The 26,978-nt window shown below is 35.0% G+C and overlaps 1 protein-coding gene and 1 long non-coding RNA gene across 2 annotated transcripts; one reads left to right on the top strand and one right to left on the bottom strand.

Moving 5' to 3' along the window:
* Window positions 1–11,570: 11,570 nt before the first annotated feature.
* On the bottom strand, window positions 11,571–14,172 carry LOC120079365 (sphinganine C4-monooxygenase 1-like). Its single transcript, XM_039033528.1, has 2 exons — window positions 13,738–14,172; window positions 11,571–12,298 (listed from the first exon to the last, which is right to left on the bottom strand). The coding sequence occupies exons 1-2, from the start codon at window positions 13,957–13,959 to the stop codon at window positions 11,759–11,761; spliced, it is 762 nt and encodes a 253-aa protein (XP_038889456.1). The 5' UTR covers window positions 13,960–14,172; the 3' UTR covers window positions 11,571–11,758.
* Window positions 14,173–20,032: 5,860 nt separating this feature from the next.
* LOC120079787 lies at window positions 20,033–24,931 on the top strand. The gene is made up of 2 exons (XR_005482349.1): window positions 20,033–20,389; window positions 23,773–24,931. It is a non-coding gene; the product is annotated as an uncharacterized LOC120079787 (long non-coding RNA).
* Window positions 24,932–26,978: the final 2,047 nt, after the last annotated feature.

The following is a 26,978-nucleotide window of genomic DNA, read 5'->3' as shown; positions in this document are numbered from 1 at the left end:
CTAATTTTTCTATGTTGGATAGGACTTCTAAGGTTATGAAGGTGTTGACTTTCAATGGGTTTATCCATTCACTTTTTGGAACGATTAATACATTTTCCTATTTATCTAACAACATAAAAATAAGAAAAAAGCAACCATAAATGTATAGTAAATTCATTAGATTGTGGACCTTGAGCTTCTTGTGCTTTTTTCTCAATGATGTTAATCCTTCCAATAATTTCCTTTTTCCTTTCTCCATTTATACTAAAAACAAACAACAACAATATCACTTTATGGAAATATAACATTCAGATAATTAATAGTAGCCTTTTAGGGATATCACTTAAAGATGCTATCAACAATATCTTTCTAATGTTATATACTCTTAGTGATACTATTAGTGATAGTAATAAAAGAGTATCACTGGTGATAGCTATAAAAATGTTAGCATAATTAAATGATCAGCAAATAACAATATAGGAAACAGAGATAAATTCATCAGCAAACTATCATCATATAATTAATACAATCGGCAAAAACAACGTACATAAAAATATAGTTGTGATTACTTGCAAACTAAATTAGCAATCAAACACGGTACAAAAAAACTTCACATAATCAACTTTCTTTCAGAAAGAAAGTTATAACATTGATGAAAATGTGTAATAAATGAATGAAATACCTAAAAAAAGATGGAGAATGCATGTAGCCCTAATTTGAAAGAAATCAATCAACTATCAACAACATATCAACAAATTGAAAGAAAATTGATGAAGGTTTTTGTGCGGAAGTGGGGATCGTTTCCAATTTTTATTTTTCAAAAAATTCATAAATTACAGATCAGAACAGAGATTATGCATTATCAATCTAAATAATACGGCATGCAATTTTTACAAAGAAATTAGAAAAAAGGGAAGAAGAATTACACTTACCTTTGAAGCCCAAAATTCTTCGTGAAAACCCTCGATCTCCAAAATATGGAATCCTAATTGAGCACCACCACTTGAGAACCCTCTGTATTCTCTTGGAAATCAGAATGTGCAGGAGTGGTGGGCTCTACACTTTTGGAAGAGGGAAGAGAGGAAGGAGAGGGTTTTTCCCCGAGAGAACTCTCATTTGTTATCCAGAGGAAGAAGATTATGAAAACGTTCAACACTTTGAACCACCCACATTACACGTTTTTTGCTGAGAAAATTAGGGGGAGGGAGTTGTAACTCCCTCCTAAAAATAAAATAAAATATAATTTAATTAAAATTAATATATATTTATATATAATAATTACCTTATTATATATACATACTGTATATTATATCAAATATAACATATAACCTATAGTTTTATTTTCTCTCAACTATGCATGGAATTTAACATAAATCATATTTATACTAAAATTTTATTATATGAATCTCATTCATACTGTATGTTCGGGAAGCGTTTGATAGATGGATCAGGGCGAATGATAAAGCCCGTGCTTATATTCTCGCCAGCCTGTCTAACGTTTTGATGAAAAAACATGAGGATATGAACACTACCACAGAGATTATGGAATCTCTGAGAGGGATGTTTGGACAGTTGTCTTTCACTCTGAGGCATGAAGTTGTCAAATACGTTTACAATAGTCATCTGAAAGAGGGGACCAATGTTCGTGAACATGTCCTCGACATAATGGTCTACTTTAATGTGGCTGAAGTGAACGGTGTTATGATGGATGAGAGAAGTCAAATTGGCTTTATTCAAGAATCTCTTCTGAAGAGTTTTCTACAATTTTGTACCAATTCCTTGATGAATAAAATCGAATACAACTTGACAACTCTACTTAATAAGCTGCAAGCTTTTCAGACCATGTTGAGAACTAAGGGTCCGAAACAAGTACCAGAAGTAAATGTTGCTTCTTCTGAAAAAGAGAGAAATGTACTCCGAGCCTGAAGTTGCCTCGTCTTCGCAGACTAAGAGTGTTCCAGCGAAGAAAGACAAAGGGAATGGGAAAAAGAAGCCTACTAGCAAGAAAAGCAAGAAAATCGCTGCAGAGAAAGGGAAATGAACACTGCAACGAACTAGAGCACTAGAAGAGAAATTGTCCTAAATATCTTGCAGAGAAGAGAGTAGAGAAAGGAAAACAGGCTGCTTAGATCCTGGAGACCGTTTGCTCAGCTCATTCAGTAGGAGAAGTTGCTGATGAAGATATAAATTACCTGTTTTGGTAAAACTTGTAATGAACCTTTTGTACATATTTTTGTTTAGAATGAAATGTTCTTTTTCAAGAAATATGTTTGTTCTATCTCATAGCAACTTCTGTTGAGAATCAAACTGTTAATAGCCATCTGCGAATATTTAGTTATTTAAACAGTTAAGATCGAAATATAATGAATTTAAGATTTCTAGCTCTGACTGTTAACAATAGTTGTTAAGGCAGGTCAGACCATCTTAATCAAAGAGTTAGAGTACCTCAATGTAGTGGGAGGAAAATGTGCTTCCTAGCCATTATTGAGAATTAGATGAATTCCCCATAAGAAGCTTATTGTACGCTAATATGTTAATAATGATTCTCTCAGCTAAAGTGTTTAAAAATCATCTAGTAAGACTAGAAAAACCAGAGGTTAATAACCTAGGGCAAGTGGGAGAAATATCAGGAATACTGAATGGTAAAACCATGGGTATAGGATGCTCTAGTTTATTGTATTTCTCAGTAAAACTTAGAAACTCAGTCTTATATATCAGATATATACATTACCACTGGAGTTTAAGTCCAAGTGGGAGTTTGTTGGGTTTTATATCCTAAAACTCGTGGTTTGTAAACATTTGAACTTATTCTGAGAATTCAATAAAGTTGTTGTTGAATATATTGTTTTTTAGAAATCTAATAACCTAAGTCCCTTGACTATTATATGTGTACATAAAAACGTATGTGTGCCCATAGACAGAGAAGTCGTTCATGAATATTTCAATAGAGTCCTCAAGATATTCTAAAAAGATGGCCATCATGCACCTTTGAAACGTGCTCGGCGCATTGCAGAGGCCGAACGACATGCGGCGAAAAACAAAAGTTCCATATGGGTAGGTGAATGTGGTCTTTTCCTGATCTTCGGGAGCAATTATAATCTGATTATAGCCGGCATACCCATCCAAAAATCAGTAGAAGTCATTTCTAGCTAGATGATCTAGCATTTGGTCAATGAATGGTAAAGGAAAATGATCTTTCTTCGTGGCCGCATTCAGCTTGCGGTAGTCCATGCAAATACGTCATCCGATGATGGTCCTTTGCGGTATCAGCTCATTATTTGCATTAGGGACTATCGTCATCCCACCTTTTTTCGGCACGCACTGCACGGGGCTGACCCACGTGCTGTCTGCTATCGGATAATGAAATTGCCCGTATCTAACCACTTGATTATCTCCTTCTTAACGACCTCTTTCATTGCAGGTTTGAGCCTGCACTGATATTTTGATCGATCCTTTTATGGTTTTCTTCAAGACGAATTCAATGCATACAGTATGCAGGGCTGATTCCTCGAATGTTTATGAGTGTCCATCCAATCGCTCGTGCATACTTTCTCAGAATGCTCACCAACACATTCTCTGGTCTTCAACTCTATTATTGGTGGTTCTTTTATGGACGGTTGCATTGTTTTTCTTTCTTCATTTATTGTTAGCTCTTCTTTTTGGGTTGCGATCATCTCATCTTCCTTGTTTATTTTTTTTATGATCGCATTACATGCAACAATGGATGTGCTTGCATCCTCATCTTCGATTTCATTGTCAGGCTTCTCTTCTTCATTCAAATTCTAGTCGTCGTCAGATTCATTCAGGTCTTCTTCGTCAGGAAACTTCATGGCACGGATGATGTTTGAACTTGCGCTTTTTGTTCTTTTACACTCAAGGTGATTTCTCCTTTGTGCACATCAATTTGGGCACGAACTTGTTGATGAAAATGGTCGCCCCAGTATGACGGGCACATCTTTTTGGCTTCGTAATCTAAGACAATGAAGTTGGGTGGTAATATAAATTTGTCAATTGTAACCAACACGTCCTTCACCTTCCCTTCTGGATGCACCAAGAGATCTATCTGTTAGTTGGAAAGTCACAGTCGTGAGTGCAAATTGCCCCACATTCAGTTGCTTAAAAGTTGACAGAGAGCAAATTGATGCTGGCTCTAAGGTCATACAATGCTTGCCCGATGTACAATCCTCCAATGGAACAAGGTATAATAAAACTCCCAGGATCGCTCATCTTCGGTGGGATTATGATTTCGAATTCTAGGTCAAAGCCACGTAGCAAACTTACCAATGCCTCTCTTCTTGGTTACCATATCCTTCAGAAACTTCGCATCTGTGGCATCTCCTCAATCGCTTTAGTGAATATTAATATGCAATTTTTTTAACATAGTCATGAAGCGTTGGTACTGGTACCTCGTCATTCTTCTTCTTCTGAGTCTTTGCGAGAAAGGTGGCAACTGTACTCTCACGGTCCCTTTTTCTCTTGGCTCTGAAGTGGACGCAATTTCTGGCCTCTATCGCTTCTTCTTCTCGAGTCACCGCAATTTTGGATTCCAACGCAATTGGAGTCATCCGGCTGGGCTTCTTTCTTTCCCTAACCACATTTTTTCCACTCCATAATGTCACGACTTGACATTGCTCTTTACTTGATCCCCCTAGGTTGAGTGGGAATTCTGTTGAACTCGGCAGGGCCCCTTGCGGTTTGTTCTTAAGTTTGCTTACAATCTGGCCTATCTGTAATTCCAGGTTGCGGATGGACGTCGTCTGGTTTTGAAGCACAGTTTCGTTCTTCTCGATATGCTGCTTCAACAAACTTTCCAAGGAGGAAGATTGCGGTGGTTGCGAATTGCTAGCTTGACTACTCGTCTGACCGTTGTTTTACGGGAAAAATCCAGGTGACCCTTCTTTTTACGCCACTGATTGAAAATTTTGTTGCTGATTTTTCCACGCAAAGTTGGGGTGGTTTCTCTATCCAGGGTTGTAGATATTAGATAATGGATTGTTTCTCACAAAATAAATAGACTGTGGGTTCTGTGGGTATTCTTCCATTGCATGTCCTTCATCGCAAGTCGCACACCTTGTGATAGTCTGATTAATTGTGTTTACTTGTCCATTATGCGGTGTTAGGCTGTTGATTGCGATTCCCTGAATTAGGTTCATCATTACAGTCATTTGACTCTGAAGTGATGCGATAGCACCATTGTTTGCGTCATTATCCTTTATTCTCAGTCTCTGATCTCTCTCTTTTCAGTCCTCGTGATTTTTAGAGATGCGATAGAGGATGTTCTTAGCCTTATCATATGTTTTGTCTAGTAGACCACCAGCGGCTACCGCATTGGCAGCGGTCTGTGAAGCGGGATTTAATCTGTGACAACAGATTTCCATTTGCAAGCAGTCTGGTAATCCATTGTGTGGACAGTCCCTTACCAGCCTCTTAAACCTCGCCCAGGCATCGCTGAGCGATTCGTCCATGTCTTGTTCAAAATTGGTTATTCCTTCTTCTAGCATTCTTAGTAGGTGGGAAATATTTCTTCATAAACTTCTCTACAACTTGTTCCCAGTAAGTGATCTCAGTTCGAGAGAATATGCCCATATTCGTGCCTGATCACACAACGAAAATGGAAATAGAGTTAGTCAAACTTCTTCAGTAGAGATATGCGGGAACACAAAAGTGTTGCAGATTTCTATGAAGCTCCAGAAGTGGGCATGCGGGTCCTCACCATGCTGTCCCTGAACTATCCAGCCGTCTGGATCATTTGCAGCATCACCGATTTCATTTCGAATCAAGATCCATCAAGGGCAGGCCTCATGATTCCTGGGCCTATTGCAATCGTTTGTCAGTAGGATTGGATGCGCCGTGACATTGTTTTCGTTTGGTGTTCTGTTTCCAAGCTGTTCCGCCATATCGTCTTTATCTGGTTGTTGTTGCTAGCGGCAATCTCTCAGTCTTCGTTGAAATGTCCTCTCAATCTCCGGGTCGTAATTCGCCAAAGATTGAGAGCTGCAAAGAAATCTGAAAAATTACCATTAGCACACTGAAGTCCCCAACAACGGCACAAAAAAATTGATGCGTTGTTTTATGTGATGAAATTATGGAAGGGAATGCGGTGATGGAAATGCGTTGAGCAACAAGTTTTCTCAGCGGAATCCAAGTATAAATTCCACTGAGTTTCTTGGTAAGTCCGGGGTCGAACTCAGGGACTAAAGAAAACGGTATTCGGTGATAGTTTTCAAGAAGATTTTGCGGTAACCAATCAATCAAATAGTTGTTTTGGGTTGTTGTTGCGGTGTAAAATAAATGTATGCGGTGGAGTTACGAAAAGAGTTGATAATACGGAAGATGTGATGAATATGCAGGGAAAGGGTTGAGAAGTGGTTCAACTAACACTTCCTAGGATGCGTTCATGTTATGCGATCATGCAACACACATACAATAGCAAATCATCTCTCGACGCAAATGCTACGGCTTTTAATACTAGAACACATGCGATAAATGCGATGAGTCTATAGGACCTACACATAAGCCTCTATTCTAGTTTATGTGATGACAAAATGACACATACACAAATAAGGCGACCACATAATATCATAACCTATCTCTAGGGTGCATGTGATGCAGGTTGGCAAATAGAGCTTATCTCTAAGTCCTCATCTCTTGCTTATGCAAATCTAATTTCACTTTCTCGAGTCTAGATTCTAACCTAACTCTTTCAAGTCTTAGGTTCTTTTTTTAGACTCTCTCTCGAGTAGCTCTAAAGGGTTGTTGGGTACAGCATAAAACAAGATAATCGCATGCAATGAAGATCCTAGGTCATGTTAGCTTAGTTCTTCTCAACCCATTCAATAAAATTAGCTACTCATGCGTGCTTTTATGAGAGTGAACAAATGTAGATAAAGAAGTTCCATTGTATAGATATAGAGTTGAAATACAAAATAACAATGCAAGATAAGAATAAAGAGCCTGATAGCAATCTCTTGCTTCCCAAGACTTTTACACTGTATTTTCTACTCTGTTCAAAAGATAGTCTCGCTCTCGCGAGAGTCGGCCCTCTTTCTGCTTTCCACGCCTTTGGGTTCTCTCTCGAGCTGCCCAGAGCGATCTTTCGACGTCTCTTCTCTTCTCTCGCTCAGCCTTATAAATAAAAAGGAAAACTATGAACAAGGTTGTTCTATCTAAGGAAAAATTCTCTAACTATCTGAACTCCTTTACTGAAGGCTACCTTCGGTATTTATAGAGTTTCGGGGTGAAAGACATCTTTTCTCTTATGATTGCACTGATGGGATAACATTAATTCTCTGTTTGATGCGGCAAATGTTTGTCACCGAAATGTTGAGTGTACTTGCTACAATAGTTCGTTAGCGACTTGTCAACTTAATTCAGACTCAACCGTCATCAGCTTTCTGTCCCATCGTGATAATTATGCTTTTCACCTAGATGCACCCACCAAGTTGCGCCGGCTCTATGCGGCAATCCTTCTTGAGCAGATGTTTGCGAGCACAAATCACCACAAAGCCTTGCGGTAACGCTGCGCTCGACCGTTGATTTCTTATGATCGCATTTTCCGCCTTGCGTCAACGCATATTCTGCATAAAAATACAAAAGTTAACTTTTTTCGTGCGATGAACGCATGCGACGCAATGTCATGAACTTAATGCTTTTTGGACGCAATCTTATATATTTTATCAACGCAAACCTGCATTGTTTAATAACTTAGTACTGTAATAACGTACATTTCTGCCCGTTATCAGCATGCGGTGCAAACACGTTGATCTTTTTGTCCTTGAGCGGTTGTCGCATGCGGTGACTTGTTTCCTGCAAAACAAAGACTTGGACATCCCTTTTTGCCATTGCAATGGGGTTAGCGGGTGTGTTTCCGACACTTTACAACTTTTGCGTTTATAAGCCAATTTCTATACGTTCGACGCAACTTTTTCCTTTTTTTTGCCACATATTCTAAATAAGATGGTATAAATAACTTGTATTTCTACAAGTTATCAACTGCCTTCATAGAAAGAAGTTCACAACTGACTCAGGATTTAGGTCATGTCACCTATGGTCATCCTTGTGAAATGTAAGTCTCTACTATTAATGTTGATATATAATAAGACTAATCATTTTGTTATCCGGTCTTATACAAACTCTTTGTATAGAGGATATCCTTGCTCACATGTCTCCACATGAATGATCAGGATCATATTATTTGTAGCACTTTATAACACTTGTAACATCTACAAAGCGGGTCGTATCCATAGTGTCACCAAGATAAGGTACCCAACCTTATCCATCTACTACAGACTATTTAGGTATTATTTAAACAAGATCCACTTGTATGTCTCTACATACTTGTTTAAATTACATAAAATAACCTAGGATCTTAATTTATTGGATTGTGTGTATGTTCATAAAATAATTATTATTTTATTAATATTTTTTATACAATGTTTACAAACTATGAGAATACAAGAGATTTAGTACACAAATCCCAACACAAATACCATTTGAAATTGGAATCAAACCTACTCACACTGATTTTAGGAAGAATCAAAATTATTACTGTCAATGGAAGAAGAATGATGCTCTACAATTTCAAAGATTTGTTATCAGTGAAGAAGAGACGAAGAAACGAGGAAGAAGAGGCGAAAAATGGAGAAGAAGAGACATAACTTTTGAATTTTGGAGTAAAATCGAAGGGAGGAAGAAGAATCGCACGATCAGAGCGAAATCGAAGGTAGAACACTTGCTATCAGTGATGACTTATTTGTTTTCCCCGATTTGAAATGGTGGGCTCTTTGGTTCCGCCATTGAAGAAGTCATTCTTATCTTAACAAAGCTATCTGAATTAATGGAAACGACATTTTTTTAGAAATTTCCAGTATATCAATCAAGTGTATTAGTAATATATAAGTCAAATGTATAAGCATTATAAAATAGTGCATAATTATCAAGTTTATCAGTAATATATCAATCAAATGTATCAATGGCGAGTACATTGATCAAGTGTATCAAGTTTATCAGCAGTATAAATGAGTGAATGATTGACTAATTTATCATCAGTTTGTCAGTCAAGCGCATCAAGTCTATATATGTAGTGTATCAAATGTATCAAATATATTATTAGTGTATCGATAGTATATCATGAAAACAGAAGTATATCATTAAGATGATTACCTAAAATAATTAGTGTATCGATAGTATATCAGTCAAGTGTAATCAAGTCTATATCTGTAGTGTATCAAATGTATCAAATATATTATTAGTGTATCGATAGTATAACATTAAGATGATTACCTAAAATAAAGTACTTGATAGTAGTATATCAGTGCATTGTATTATGATCAAATATATCAAGTATATCAATCAAGTGTAATCAAGTGTACATCAGTAGTATATCATATATATATCAAACATATTATTAGTGTATCGATAGTATATCATTAAGACGATAACCTAAAATAAAATAATTGACAATTGTATATCAGTGCAGCGTATCATGATCAAATATATCAAGTATATCGGTCAAGTGTATCAAGTATACTAACGGTATAAACCATTACATAATTGACAAGCTTATAAATAATAATATCAATAAAGTATATCAAATGTATCGGGAAAGACGAAGAGTGTATCAGGTAAACCACCTAACAAGCTTCACTAGAAAGAAAAAAGAAAAAGTATATAAGCAAGCTAATATACTTGGTCTTTTGTTAATGTATACCAAATATACTCTGGAAAACCCAAAGCTCCAATTAGGTTGAAAAGTGACGGGAGTTGCAATTTGAGGAACAAAAAGAAGGCACAAAGAGGTGGGCTTTTTGGACTTCTTCTTCGTTTTAGTAATTGGGTTGGTCTTGTCTTTTTGCCATTGTTGCAAATTCAAAGAATTAGAGACACAGACTTAATTTTGAAAACTTATTTGGCTACTACTGCAACTGCCATTTACAAAAGTGTAGGTAGAATACGGTATATATTGTGAAAACATTATTTTAAAAAAAAAAATGAATATACCCAACGTACATAATATCGAAAAATTAGTCGGAAGAAATTCTGAGTGAGATATTATTCAAATGGTAAAACAGTTGAAAATATTTATAAGATATAGCGAATTTTTTTAATTATCAATGATAGACGCTGATAGACACTGATACTATCAATATTAGCGTCTATTATTGAAAGTTCTAAAATGTTGCAATATTTTGTAAATATTTTGATTTATTTTTCTATATTTAAAAACAACCCAACAAAATATGTTAAAATCGTGAAATTATTATGCTAAAAACATAAAATTTATAGGATAGAATTAAAAATATTCTAAAATCTTGAATTATTTGGCTAAAAATGGAAATTTTTAGGGAGAAAGTCCTCTCCATTTTGGACCACTTTTATATTTCATCCAAAATAAAAATCATTGAAAATTATCAATTAAATTTAGAATTTTAAAACCTTAGACTAACAAAGAAAAGAGTGCATAAAATTCATAATTAAGGAAATAATTTATTAATAAATTTAAGATCCATAAATTCTAAATTCATATCCTATTAAGTTTAGAATATATTTATTAACCATGTAAAAATTTACCTACAAGTAAGGAAAGTATTCATAATATTCTTTTTTTTATTTAATGTGGAGACATGCACAAAATTGGATGACATTTTTCAATTAATAACCCCTAAATGGTACTAAATAAAGTCAAATCTATTTATATAAAAATTCAAATATTTGGACATTTATGAAATTACAATCTCAATGGTCTATTTTGCTAAATATTTCTTAGTTAAATGATCCTCTTACCCACTATAACCAACTACTACTTAATAATATCTGCATCCTCTCTCTTTAAGAAATAAGTATGCTTCAGCTTTTATTTTTCTAATAAATTTAATGTTTGAAAACCATCATATATTTCTAATAATTTTTTTCAAAAATAATATACGATCAAATTCAAACCTACACTTAATTAGAGAAAATCCGTATAGGTATATTTTATAAAATATATCTTATCTTTTATTTTATAGTACAACTATAGGGAGGATCGAACCTTCGACCTCTAAGAAGTAAGGTTATGTTACTGTTGAACTAAGTTCATTCAAACTATCATAATTACTTTATAATATTGAGTGTGGGTTTAGGAGAGAGGTGTGGTCTAAGTGTTGCGTCAATTGGGTTCGTCGCATCGGGTGGTCGATCAGTGGTTCACCTTATGATCTCTACCGTTCGTGCTCGTGCTGCTTCCTAACGGGTTGACCTTCTTGGTCTTATCTAGTATGTTTACAAATATTTCTTTTTTTTTTATCTTTATTCTTTGTTTTGTCGTTGTCCCTAGTTTGTGAGATTTTGGGTTCTTTTCTCTGGTTTTCTCCCTGTGGTTTGTGTCTTTATTTTTATGTAGTTTTATCTTGTGGGCTTTGTTTTGATTTGTTTGCCAGAAAGCTAGAGATTATTATTTAAGAAAAAAAACACAACGTTTATTTGCTTGATCCCATTGCATTATCAACCTATCCATCATTTATGACGACCTTCTAACAAAGACAAGAAGCTATCGGTTGGATTGGATCAACTATTGAAAAGTCATCGCAATGATTTTGAGTAAAATGGAAAAAAAAATTAAAAATTAAAAAAGATATATATCAAAACACAACCTAGCTCATCTTTAACTCATGTTTCAAAACTACGTTAGGGAAGAGAGGGAAAATGGAGGGGGAAAAGGAACAATAGGAGTAATATACAAATTATATAGTTGTGGGATACAAATAATATAATATAAGCAACTGATTGCTGCTTACAGTATTTATTCAATCTTTGGCCGTGCTTCAAAGCCGCCGCCTGCTCTTTTCTCCAAGGAGTAAGGCATATACGTACCAAGTATTCTATCCCATGTAACAAAGAAGGGCTGTGAAAAGTTAAACTTGCTGCCATATAGCTGATGATGGACGTCGTGATACGCAGTATTGTTGCCAAATATGATGTGGAAGAGATTACCAGGCAGCCATAATCCACAGTGATCGTCTACCGTCTTAATAGTCGCAAAGGAAAAGAAGAAGATGGAGACTCTAGGAGTCATACCAGATGCTAGAAATGATAACGCCCCACCAACTGTGTCAAGCAGTAGACCTTCCACAGGATGATTATACAAAGCCCCAAATGCATATGGAACAACAAGCCTATGGTGCTGTGAATGAATATGTTTGTACAGAAACTTGTTATGATGCATGTATCTGTGAGCAAAGTACTGCCACGTGTCCAGAACGAACATCGCGGTTAAAAATTGCAAAACAACCATTGGCCACGATTTTGGAACTGCATTGCTCCCATCATCATTTCCAGTCACCTGAACATAACAAAACGCAATCATAAATTCAGAGGCAAACTAGATATCAATGAGTTATGCTAGAGTTAACATTGATTCCCTTTTTTTCTCTCTCTTTCAAGAACTGGGAGTGTCTGAGCAAGTATACATACATCTTGAACAATCTCATGAGACAACTATAATGAATTTCTAAGGATGTCCTGAATAGGTGGCATCTTAGTTTGAGCTCATAAGCTCAAAACATTTGTGTTCAGGATTTGCTACTTAAACCACAGGGACGAACCCAAATAATTCATTTAGCAACATTTGAATGAGGTTAATAATAATGATAGTTTTAGTTCACTCTATAATATTTTACATGGACATCCACTAAACTACCGTTCTGCATCTCATTTAGCATGGGACTCAAAAAAAAGGAACTAGACGGCTTTGAAGCAATAGCAACAACATTGCAGCAAATACATTCAACACACAACAAGATTAAAGGGAAGTCCAAAATTTTTTGTTTGCCTAAGTCGGTGACATCCTACCAAGTGCCGATGCAGAACACAAAATGGGATTGGTACTAAACGTTGTGAATAAATATGTAACCTAAAATAAATAGTATCCAAAGGATAATATAGTTAAAGGAAGTAGAATCTAATTTTCAAACAAAACAGAAAAAGGATGTCATAGACAATTTAACTATGAAAAAGGAGTCATAGCCTAAAATTTTGTCCATATCTACGAAGAAGTAAGGTATCACCAAAAGTCTTTGTTGTAGTGTCCAATATAAAAAATACTTACAGTCAAAAGCTAACAGCGAGATTTTGTCTTTCGACTTCCTAACTTGAATCATTAACTCCTTATTCTTGAACCAAATTAACATTTTCCAATTGCCATCTAAATTATTTTGATGTGAAATTTTTCGATCTTTGTTTCATCAATTCGAAATAGCAATTTCACTTTACCAAAATAAGCAACAAATATTCTTTAAGATATACAATAGTTATAACTATAAGAAACCGAAATTTGATAATAGGTCAATTATGACATAGCTTCACTTCCCCCCCCCCCCCCNCCCCCCCCCCACATCTAGTAGTCTAGTCTGTTCTTTTCTAAATCAAAATAAAAAAAACACATGAAAACAGAAGCGGAGTTATAAATTTGATTTTGTCAAACTCCATAGGTCCACAAACAACAAAACCTACAATGAATTGTATCTAGGCTAGTAAGACTATAATCAACATACACCACACAGAGCTACTATACTGAGGAAATTTCAAGAAGATCAGACTAAGAGTTTCACCAAAGTCTACGAGCAAAAAAAACAATCTCAGTTAAAATTTTCTAGGGCAAGTTTCAGCAACAATTAGGATCAGAAATGAGCTTAATTACAATAATATTGACAAAGCCGGGAAAGGACGGTGATTATGAATTGCAAAACTGATAAAAGAAAAGAAACAAAACAAGAAACTAACCTTAAAGAGGATGATGGCGACGATAGCCTGAATGATTTGTTGAAAGAGAACGCCCCGAACAACAGTAGATTTTGAAACCAAGTTCTTCTCATCCTCGTCTGTTTTGGAGTGCAATCGGTAATTCTCGAAGAAACCGAGAAGCACGTATATCCCAGAATAGAACCAATAAACGAAAATCGGGACGAAAGTACCCAACAAATCATCGGAGATAGTGAATTCCATTGATAGAGATTTCAGAGATTGGAAGAGAAAACCATAAATCCCCAAATCAGAAATTCGCAGGGCGTTTGGGAAGGAAATCGGGAATAACCTTCCCACTCTGGTTTACAGGAAGAGAGATTTTTCTTTCTTTTTTTTTTTTTTTTTTTTTCCTGAAGGAAACAGGAAAGCAATCGCTAATTCACAATTTTTTAAATTACAATAATCCTTGACTTAGGGGAAAAACCCGAATGACGGTTTTTTAAATTTGTTTGAACAATATTTATAATTTTATTTTTATTATATTCTTTTTCGTATTTTTGTATTTCCGTTGACCGATGATATCAATGATCCAAAATGCCAGTACTGAAAGAATAAACAATAAAATAAAATCCAAATTCCCCTCTGTTTCCTCGCCTACCCATGTGTCAAACTTTGAATACAACTCTAACTCATGACATTTTTAAATGGATAATTATTTCTTCAAATATTTTGAAATATAACCAAACTTCACTCTCTGTTAGTATAATGGATAGATTCGGATAAATATTTATTATTGTCTATTACTAATAGACAGTGATATCTTATTACATTTGTAAATATGTTGGCTCATTTTTTTATATTTAAAAACAATCATTTTCTAAATAGGAATATTTGGTGCATTCTATCTTTTTCATTCCAATTACATAGTAGAAAAATTTAGTGGCGCTTATGAAAAGAGGAAAAAAGAGTTTGTCACGTGACAAACTGTGATTAGACAAATGCGTGGACTGCAAAAAGAATTAGTAACTACTTTTATTGTTTGTATACTTGAATCATAATTTTAATTTATCTATTTTTTTTATTTGAGTTCAATTCAATATGAGAAAATGAAAATTTGAACATTTGACATTTTAATCATTTTACATATGACTTAATTAACTTAACTATGTTCGAGAAGGGATTTAGTTAGTTTTTACTATGACTTATTTTTATTGAAGATAATTGATGATATGTTTGAAATGACTTTTTAAGGTGTTACTTAAAAACATATTTTAAGCATTTAAATCACTCCAAACTAACTCAAAATATGGTATGATTAATCATTTTTGTCTATATTTTGAAGAAAGTAAGGGACAGTGTTTGTCAAACTTCAAGTAATAAAAAAGGTTAATTAGAAGAATACTGCTTTTTAAAATAAATTGAAAAAGCCAGTATGAAACTATTTAATCAAAACATGTTTTTTTTTTCTTTTTTTTTTTCTTTAGTCTTTATTGGAAAAAAAAAAGGGACAAATAACTCCTAAGTGAGATGTGTACTTCAAAAAAGTAAAGGGACTAAAGGGTGGTGGGTTTTTGTACAAATGGCCTCATTTGGGAAGTCCAAATGAAAAATGGTCACCTGTAAACAAAGTAATAGAAAGTCGTCTTCTGCTTACGTCATAAGCATGTGATTTTATCGATTTACCCCTGAGATGCACCCCAGTGTGCCTGTCAATACGAATTTACTCAATCCTCGATGGCTCGTTACACGTTTCTCAATGCATGGTCACTCGATAACCAACTTCATAGTCACTCGATACGGCTGCAATCTACACATGTATACTTGATCATATCCACGTCATACTTGATGCTCGATTATTTTATACTCAATTACTTTGAATTCTTAACCCGTTTGAAGGCATTTGAAGTCCATTATTTCACCACTTCTAACGAGCTCAGACTATTTTCTCTATTCATCTGATTGTATATCCTTCGACGACAACACCTCTACACTCGAAACTCAACTATCTCTGCATCAGGTAACATTATTCTCCTTGTTTGTATTTTGGCATCATTCACTTGAAACTTGACTATCTCTACATCAGGTAACATTCTTCTCCTTATTTGTATTTTGGCATCATTCACTCAAAACTCGACTATCTCTGCCTCAAGTTCCTTGATATGCGCTTCCATGTTACTCAATACTCGATCGACACGGTTTTCATTTCTGTTTTCATATCTTGCATGTTTGGCTGGACTTCGAGTTTGTTTCGTTTCGGTTTTCATGTTTTTGTTAATTCGGACCGTCTAGAGTTCAAGGTTTGAGTTGGATAATGCATAAAGGTGAAAAATTAAATCGGATGCTCGTCTGCATGCCACGACGAAGAGAATGGTAGGAGAAGAAGCCAGCAAGAGACTTGTTGGAATAAACGACATAACTGAAAGACCATGACCAAGCTAGGAAGAGTTCAAAAGAAGTGGAGAAAGCCTCCAAGACAGAAAAGTTTGTTGGGAGCGTGTGGAATACTTCAAAGGCTTACTCAACAATATGCTGAGTTTGAGTAAAGTCGGTTGACGGGGACATTAACCAATTGAGTGAGGGAGAATGTCACGGTCATACTTGTCTAGGGGCGTATTGCCCATGGCCACATGTCCCTCTCCACCTCTTTTTACTATGCTTTCATTCTATATATTTCCTTTTGTTAGGTAGTTGGTTTTATATGTATTTTTCTTAGTGAGTGACCATTCACCCATTTCCATAGGCAAGGGTGACAGATCTATTTTTGTTCATAATGCACTAAATGAGGATAAGACTAACCATCACTTCCCCATACTCAGAGTGGTATGCTATAAAGTCGTCGTTGTTGTTTATTGCTTTCTAGCCTACTACAATCTTTTTCTTCTCTATTCATACATTCAAAACGTTTGCGAAAGCCCTTTTCTCCAAACCCATTTTCTCTAAAATGGGGGTGGAAGTTGCAAGAGGCACCTGGTGTGTCATTGACGTTTCGTTTTCGAATTGGTCGACTTGTTTGTGAGTGGGAACAAGTGTTGCACAAATGCTAAGTGAAGTTTCTGAAAGTGCGATTGTGACACATAACATATCTTCTAAGATCTGGTTCAAACGTTATGTCTGCCCGTTAGTCCGTGGGTGAAAAAATGTACTAAAATCCAGCTGAGTACCCAATGCTGTTTGAAGACTCTTCCAAAAGTTGGATGTAAAATGAAGATCTCTGTCTGACACAAGGGACACAGGTACCCCGTGCAATCTCACCACCTCTTTCAGGTATATTTGTGCCCACTTATTTACCGAGAATTCCTAATTTAGTGAGCTTGTGTACTACAACCCAGATTACGGTGAAACTCTTTACTATTTGGGGCAACCCCACAATGAAATCCATAAACATGTGCTTCCATTTCCACTCTGGTACACTTAAGGGCTGCAACAAGCCTACTGGCTTATACCTTGAGGCTTTCACTTGCTGACACACCAAGCACTTACTGACAAACGCAGCTATCTCCTTTTTCATGTCATTCCACCAGTAGCAACGCTTCAAGTCTTTGTACATCTTAGTACTACCAGGATGCATCGATAATGGGGAATTATGAGCTTCCAACAACAAATCATTATTGTTTGTGGGCACGCATAAATGCCCTTGATAGAGAAGACCATCCTCCGCGGATACATATAACTCACCACCCTGTCATGACTCCGCCTTGCGAACTTTCTCAACTAGGTAAGGATCACTCTGCTGAGCATCAATATAATCCTATGTCTTAAACTCGACTGCATTGATAACTGTGCCAACTGTGTTGTGACTTCCCCCACTACTACTGCAATCTCAGCCCACTCAAGATCCTTGCTTAATCGATTCTGTCTGGTAATAAGGGTTGTTGAATGAACTACCTTTTTGCTTAAAGCATCTGCCACTACATTTGCCTTTCCTGGGTGGTACAAAAACTCATAATCATAATCCTTCACTAGTTCTAACCACCCATGTTGTCTCATGTTTAAATCCTTTTGAGTGAAGAAATATTTTAAACTCTTGTGGTCGGTAAAAATCTGTATCTTCTCTCCATATAAATAATGTCTACAGATATTTAAGGCAAAAACCACTGCTGCCAATTCCAAATCGTGGGTGGGATAATTTTGTTCATGATTCTTCAGTTGATGAGAGGCATACGCAACTACTTTTCCCTATTGCATTAGCACACACCTCGATCCTTTCTTGGAGGCGTCACTGTAAATGACGAAACCACCTGATTCGTCTGGTACTGTAAGAATGGGGGCTGAAACTAACTTTTGCTTGAGATCCTGGAAACTATCCTCATAAGCCTCACTCCAGACAAAAGAAGCTCCCTTCCTAGTCAACTGAGTCAAGGGAGTGGCTATATGAGAAAAACCCTTCACAAACCGCCGGTAGTAACCTGCTAACCCCAAGAAACTTCACACCACACTGTATGTGGTTGGATGGGGCCAACTCGTAACTACTTCAATCTTTACGGGATCCATGGAAACTCCTTCATTTGACACCACATGTCCCAAAAAGGACACCTGCCTCAACCAAAACTCACATTTAGAAAACTTGGCATATAGCTTATTCGCCCTAAAAGTCTCCCAAACATTTCATAAATGCTCCTTATGTTCTGCCTAGATCTTGAAATAAACCAAGATATCATCAATGAAATTATCATAAAAGTGTCGAGGAATTCCTTGAACACTCTATTCATTAGGTCCATAAATCCCGCTAGAGCATTTGTCAAACCAAACGATATTACGATGAACTCATAATGCCTATACCGTAAGGGCATATGTAAGGGTTCTGATCTTTTTAGTGGCTAACATGATTTCTCCTGATGGAGTGGAAACTAACAGGGCATATTATAAGGGTTATGATCCTAACATGGCATGCTTTACAAATATTAAAGATATGAATGAGTGCGATAAACCAGAATTAAACAAAACTAATGCATAATGTCCCAAGATGAGAAGCGTACCTGTCACAATTGTGTTGGACTTCTCGGGCTCATGTCGAGTGGTGGAAAATACTCTATCCTATTACTGTTGACGACTTGGGCCTCCTTGAAATGAGCTCGCAGGTTGGCCCCTGTTTTCAGACGCATTCCTCCTTGGATACAAATGGAGAGGTGCAACGCAGTTTTCTGACGGCGAAGGAAAGGCTGGGCGACGCAGACGAAGGCGACAACTGAGCGACTGGCGAGCGAGAAGGTCGGCGCAAACAAACGGCGTGAAGGAGGGCGAGCGACGCAAACGGTGATGACGCTTGAGCAAGGAAAGGGTTTCGAGAAGAGGGGGTTGCGTGCAAATCGAAAGAGAGAGGGAGAGAGTAACTTAAAAGAAAAAAGAAAAGAAAATAAAAGAAAACTTTATTTAGTTTAAATTTTATTTTATTCTTTAAAGCCCAAATACATACATACATACATACATACATACATACATACATACATACATACATACATACATACATACATACATACATACATATATATAAGAAAAAAGCCTATTTGAGAATGTTTACAATGAAAGTTACCAAAGATCTTCGTTTCTCAAACTCTAGCTTAAAATTCTTTCCTTTTCCTCTTTACAACCCAAATTTCAAAATTAAATCAATTCTCCCAATAAAATATCAATTTTTGACATTAACTTAAAATATCAAATTAATGCGACATAAAATCCAAATTTTTCTTTAAACAAAAATCAAATTTCAAAATTAATAAAAATGTCCTCAAATATTACAAAAATAATGAATTTTAAATTACGAACACTCGGAATCTTACACAATAACTCTTTAAATTTATCAAATACATCATCATCAAAAAATATAATTATAATGTGTAGCAAAATTTATTGTCATGTTTTCAAATATACCATACAAATAAATAGTTTGTAGACATGACAAATTTTAAATTGTTCACTAAAGATTTCAATAAAAGAAATTTGATACATGTCAGAACTTGAATTTGTATTGATGTGTATGCGGGTGTAGTACTATTCTTAATAATTATTTTCTAATCCTTTCTCTTTCAAGATAAATTTATCTTGAGGGCTTTACAACTTATTCTCGAATGTGAATTTATCCAGAGGACATTGAAACTTCTTCTCAAAATAATGCTTGGGTTTGAAAATCGTTTGTTTCTAAAAGTTTCCTCTAGAGTCTCTAACTTCTACTTTAGATCATCTCTAGAGTTTCTAACTACAAAAGCTTTAGAAAATCTTCTAATCTTCTAAAAGGGTCTTCAAATCTGCGAAAGGAAAAATGATGAATTTTTCTTAGCATGGCCATTTTTCAAAATGACCTTGTATTTGTGGTCAATAAACCTCAAAATTAAAAAAGAAAGTAAAACCTAATAATTCATAATCTGTTTTTAAATCAAGCGAAAAAAAAGGAGATGATCCATGGGTAGACGTCAGGGTAGTTGGAGGGAAAAATAAGAAGAAAACAACAAACAAATAAACACTCATTTAAACATTTAGACATGTTTCAGAAAATCCTAAAAATAGACCCTTTTTTTTTTCACTTCAATTTATCTTTAATAATAGATTGTTAGACATGCAATCGACTGTGAATTGAAAAGCCCAATATACTGATGGGCCGCACAAACCGGCATTGCCCTAATTGGAAGTGCGACATCGTCGGCAAGTTGCGATTTTGGGATTGCCAGTCCCCATTTCGATGACAGAGGAGCTTCAGGTACGAAATAGGAAATACTCTTCGTTGTTCACTTGTTCTTGAGATTTGGTTTTGTTTTCCACTTGAATTTGTTTGTATTTTTTTTTCAAATTCCCAAATTTCAGTCAGATACTCAGAATGCATATGCATGCCCCCTTTTTTACCTTCTGCACCATTGTTTCATTTCTCTGCACTTACATTGGATCGCAAATGATCAGTACTTGGTCAACCATGATTATGATGTGCAAAATTTTTCTTCTTGGTTAACACAAACAACAAAAAATACTCTTCTTCACAGTTTCTCATGACATCAAAATGCTTTAATCATTACACTTTTAGACACTTGTTCACAGTTCATAACATCAAGATGCTTTAGTCATTACACTTCCTTATGTTCATCTCAAAGCTTTGAAACCCACAATTTATAAAGAAAAAGCTAAAATGCAAAAGGCAAGGCCACATGTTGAGTTGTACAGATTCACTAGGCTCCACAGTAGGCAGATGGGTAATTGATTGTGTGCAGATTTGAGTGAAACTGATCAATTTCTGGGAAGACAGGAGACAACTTCTGTTTAATTTCCCAAAATAGTATCCATAGAAGATGAACTAAGTTAATAATAAGCTTTGTTAAGAGCTAGCTGATGGATTACGATTACAAAAGAATCTCGTTGCAACCAGAAACTTGAACATGAAGTTCCAAACAGATTCAAAACAACCCTCACTTCAAAAGAAATTCAGTGATACTTTGTCGAGCAACTCAACTCTTTTTGTCATTCATCTCTGTGATCTTTTTACTGCTAAATTTGTGACTGCACTTCAAGTTTCAGTGTGGAGGTCATAGTGGTGGACTTCCTCTAGTAAGCTTCACTATACACATCTCAAGAACAAAACTCTGAAAACAAAACATTAAACCCATCTGATAATCATTTTGCTTTTAATTTTCTGTTTTTGAAAATAAGCTTATAAATACCACTTTCTCTTCTTTGTTTTGTTTCCCACTCTTTAGAAACGTTTTCAAAATCTAAGCCAAATTTGAAAACTATTTTTTTTTTCTAATAAAGAATTTGCATTTGTTTTAAAATTTGGTTTATAATTCAAATATTTTTTTAAGGAGGTTGAAAAAATATACCAAGGAAATTGTGAAAATTCAAGCATAATTTTCAAAAACAAGAAACTAAAAACAGAATTGTTATCAATTGGGGATAAATGATCAAACCAACCAACCATCGGAGAAACCAGATTGTTGCTGGTGTTTCTTCCTCTGCTGTGGCCTGAACCTTTCTCTGTTTCTTTCCTTCTATTGATGTCAAACTTGTGGGTTCCTTCAGCAAACAAAAGAAATGAACTAAGACCTGTTGTGGATAGGATCCGATCCTCGTCGAACCCTTCTTTTGCTTGATCGATTTGGATCGAACTTTTTGTTTCGTGGTAGTGAATTCCTTTTCACGTTCATTTCTTCCACCCTTGAATCTTCAACAAGAATATGGCGGCTTGGTCTTAGAGCAAGGTCTATGCTTCTCAAAGCACAAGCCCGATCTGGTTTAACAGCTAAAAGTGCAACAACACACATGAGAAGGACAACAAGTACTCTGTGTATGCTAAAAACCATGGCTTCTACAATGAAGCAAAAAGAGGGAGAAAGAGGATAGATATGTTGGTTTTTTTTCCCCTCTTTTTTTGTTCTGTTTTGCTTCTGTGGTAGTTTGATTCCTGTAGTAGACACACAAGGCTGTTATTTATCTGTCATTGGTTTTGGAAGTGACTTTAAAGCATAAAGCAGAGTTGGGCCCTCAAACATCTAGACCGATTTTAGATTCATTCAAATCATAAGCCTGCAAATCTAAGGCTGCTATCCAAGAATCTTATAAGGATAAATAAAGATGTTTATTGGAACAATGCCTCTGAGAAGCCAAGCATCTTTTTTCCTATTTTATTTCTTCATATCTCTATCTATTACCTTTTTTTCCCCCTTTTTTATCCACTTTAAAATGCCAAACACCAAGCTCCTTGTGCTTTGCCCAACTCCTCATTCATAAACACACCATCCATTTGAATACATCTATTCAGGTAAAAGGAATTTTTGTACTCCCAACATAGCAAGAATTTTCTCGCTAGTTCATATCCCACTTGGAATCTTAAACACTATAACTAGTTAACCCATTTTGGTCCAATTTTTCACTCTAGTTAGTTCTAAAATTATAAAATAGAATCTGTGCTTCCATTTCTTTCAGGGCTATTTGTGTAATTTAACCTTCCTTTGCTATTAAGAAAAGGGGATTATCGATGGTTAGCTTTCTTTTGAAATGGGGTTGAATAAGAAAGAAGTACTAAGGAGGCAGAGAAGAAGAAATGGGCCAACCATAAAACTGATATTATTATAATCAGACATACACAACAGAGCCAAAGAAAAAAAAGAAGAGGGTTACAGTTCAGCCCCCAAAAGAATAGTTACCAAAAGAAACAAACGCTTGCTTTGGGCCATTTTAAGATTTCCTTACGCAGTTCCACTTTTGAATTCCAAGCACTCTTCCCCATGCAACTAAAACAACACTCTGTTTATTGTTTGTTAAATGAGATTTTATTATGCACTTTTTTTTTCTTTGTATAAATTATTCCTTTGAGTTGCCAAGCCATTAGTTTATACTTCTATTTAATTAATGTTTATTTCTTTATACCCTGTCTCTTGTGCGAGTTAACCTTTGTCGCTCTTGCATTTGAAGGTACAACATCTTTGTCTCTATATATATTTCAAGTTTAAATCGCATTTTGGTCTTTAAGGCCTCATTTAATGTCTATGGACACTACTTCCACCTCTAAATTTCTTCTTTTGTTATCTACATTTTATCTATGGTTTAAAAAACAAAGCCAGATTTTGAGAACTAAAAAAAGTAGCTTTCAAAAAGTTGTTTTTGTTTTTGAAATTTGGCTAAGAATTGAACAATTGTACCATACTTAAGAAAGATGCAAATCATGGTAAGAAAAATGTAGATGATATAGGCTGAATTTTTAAAAGTAAAAATAAAAAATAAAATGGTTACTAAACGGGACCTAAACTTTCGATCAAATTTTAATTTGATTTCTAAACTTTCAAAATGATATTTTTGTTTCAAAATTAATGATATTTTAATTTGGTTCCTAAACTTTGATAACTTAGCATCTGACCTTCTAAATTTTTTATTTTATTTTTTGAATTTTAAAAAGTAACCACTTTCCTCTATCTTTGTTTTGTTTTGAACAAATTAATAGCATAATTTCAATTATGCGTACCAGAATGTTAGAATGAGCATGTATTGAAGCCACGTAGGTTGAAAACGAGCATTGAACAAGCAAAAAAAATTGATAGGTGAAGGAACAACATGAAATATAAATATTTGTATATTTTTATTCGTGAACAATGTTTACAGTGGTCGATGCCACATGCAAGTTGGATTTTTGGAACATTCTAAAGCAGAAGTTCCAGGCTTTATTCAAAATTTAGTGGGCACAATGGCTGTCTCCGAACGAAGGCTGACTGGTCAATGTAGAAGCAAAACTGTGTCGTTTTGGCTTGGATGTTGATGTTATGCTTATGGAAGTGCTGGTGAAATATTCTCTCTCCTGCTTTACTTTTTCATTCTCCAATTAAAAGCAAAAGAGTTAAAATGAGATGTTGCTTTCTGGTCTGCATTTCTGTCCATATGGGGTTTTTAAACTTGCTTTTGTTGGTTTCTCCCGCACCTAATCATAATCCCCATCATTACATTATTCTTCTTTAAATCACTCTAAAACATTTTCTATTATCCTTTTCACTTTCATGATCTTCTTTTTCTTCCTATTATTTATATGAATAAATCAAATTTGGAATTTAGATTTTTTTAACCAAACCTTGCAATAATTTTGGTTACTGTTTGATTATCATTTTATTCTTCTTTTTCTTTTTTCTTTTTTTAAACTAAGCTTATATGATATAACTTTTACTTATATGTTTTTTTTCTTTTGTTTTTTTTTTTTTTTTACATTTTAAAACATTTTCAAAATCTAAGTTAGAAATTTGAAAACTAAGATTTTGTTTAATAACTATTTGGCTTTGATTCTTAATGTTTGAGAATTGTGTTTATTCCATCCTAATTACTCTGCACTGATTTTCATATTTTCTATAAAACAAAAGCATTTAAAGTCTTAACAAAACAAAGAAATCTAAAGGATGTTTGACTCACTAACTTCATAAATTGTTAAATCACTCAAATTTAATACTAAATAGTAAATACTATTGAAATTTACACATTTATCGAGAAATTTTATATTATCCTCTTTCTCTATTTTGCACATTTATAGAGAAATTTTATCTTACAACTCTACACCTCAAACACACACCTAACTCCAACATATTTATTACTCAACTTAATGTTCCAAACATCATCGAAATGCCTATAAGATTAATTTTTTAAAATCTAAAATTCATAGATTATCAAACAAAACTTTAAAAAAACAGTTTTTGTTTTAAAAATTCAGTATTATTCAAATGTGACTTTAAGAAAGGTGAAGACATACTCACTATAGTGAAGAGATAAGCATTCATTTAAAAAAAAAAAAAAAAAAATTAAAAACGACACTTTTATCAAACGATCTTCATGTTTTGGATGGGGAACGTTTTATATTTTTCTTTTGGATTTAGTTTCCATAAGACAATATTAAATGGATATTTGAAAAAGAAAAGAAAAATGGTAGTTGGATTTAGGGGCTCCCTACCCTACATAAAGGGAAGGGTCAAAGTGGAATGACAGTGACTTGATCCCAAAAGAAAAGTTCATGAAAGCGAGTCAGTGTGAGCTGATCTGATTATTACTATTATTTTTTTGGTTACAGATCATTTCCCATCTTTAAATCCCTCTCTTTTCACAATTTTCGATTTCATTCTCCTATTACAAAAATTTAGACTCCATTTTTATTCCATCCCATCACATACAAAAGTGGAAGGTGCAAATGGAATGTCCTCAAAATTTTTTTGGGACAGATCACTTGTTTCAGTCCAATTTCCCCCCCTTTTTTCAATGCCAAGAACAGCAAGTGCTGCATTCTCTTTTTGGACATAGTCAAATGCAATGTAACGTTTCATGGTCCTACCATATACCAAGATTGTTCAATGTTGTGACTTGTCTATATTTGAAACTATGCATGCTGAGATCGATATTTGATCTTGCACACTGCATTTATATAAGTACATTGTTTTGTATGTGTGAGGATACCCTCCTAATAAGATTAAGTTCAAGGCACTCGGGACCTCTCTCTTGAGTATGCTACCTAGACCAGTCCACAGAATTTCTACCTTCCCTCACTCACACCCTCCTATTTATAGCAACATTCAACAATTAACTTCCTATCTAATTATCCTTATATCCCTTATTAATACGATACTAATATTCTTTTCTTGGTATCTTACACTAGATTGTGGCTTTTCTATACTTCGTGTGTAGCTCATAGCTTGAGTACTTTGCCTTAATAAGTTACTATATGCCTCAGTGAGTTCACTTTGCCTTAATAAGTTACTATATGCCTTAGTGAATTCACTTTGCCTTAATAAGTTAGCTATGCCTTATAAAATTGGATCCATGGAAAGCAGAATAATTGTAGCGTGCACTGTTCTCAAGGTTTCCATCCCCAAAACAAGACCCTTAAGGCCCACTCATCTCAATGATGCATGACTTAGGCATGTGCAATTGGATAGTTCACTCATGCTCCATTATTTTCCCTAGGCTGGCCAAGACCTAATGCCATGCCTCCATAAAGTACTTTCTAAGACGTTATATATTATCTTTGGTAGGCACAAACATCCAAAGTAGCGAGGAGTTATTCAAACTCGATTTGTTGCATTCTTTTTCTATAACATTTATGTGATTTCAAGCCTATATTTGCCCATTCGAAACTGACCAAACATAAAACGTTTTGTGGATTCTCAACATCCTCACTCACTCAAATTAACTTATTGATATGCACTTAATTGACATATAGATATGTTAGCGACCAAGAAGTTTGTACTTCAAAATCTCCCACTTCCTATTGTACAAAAGAGAAAAAAAAATCTATCGATATGCACTCACGTGTGAAGGACAACAAACCTCCACATATCTCCACAATGGTATAATGTTGTCCACTTTGGACACAAAAGCTCTCATAGCTTTGCTGTTCGTTCCATCCAAGAAGTTTCACACCATTGAAGATAGTTGTCCTCACTTAATATTATCTATGATATTTTCCTTATCTAGTTAAATATGAGACTTGGGTCACTCACATTTTTGACCCTCCGTTCACTCACTTTGTCTTAGTTTTTCTTCTCTTAGCAAATGTTTGGTGGTAGATGATGCTCCATTGTCCTCTTTGGGCACAGCAAAGCATGTCACTTGGCCTTGACTGGCTTTAAGGTTAATTCACATGTTTTTGCTACTTTCTTCTTGGTGCGGACAGTAACGTAATCCACTCTTTTCTTAATGTGCTTACCACACTTTCCCTCATTGAATATTGCCAGTAATCTTAGCAGCTTCTTCTATGACTACTATATTTTAGACTAGCTAATTGAATAGCTTCATTCGCTGTGATATTGTCTAATACCGTACTAGTAAAATGCGCATGAAGT

Source organism: Benincasa hispida, chromosome 6 (genome assembly GCF_009727055.1).
Source record: "Benincasa hispida cultivar B227 chromosome 6, ASM972705v1, whole genome shotgun sequence".
NCBI lineage: Eukaryota > Viridiplantae > Streptophyta > Magnoliopsida > Cucurbitales > Cucurbitaceae > Benincasa > Benincasa hispida.
The sequence above is the reverse complement of the archived record's forward strand: the minus strand, read 5'-3'. Positions and strand labels throughout refer to the sequence as shown.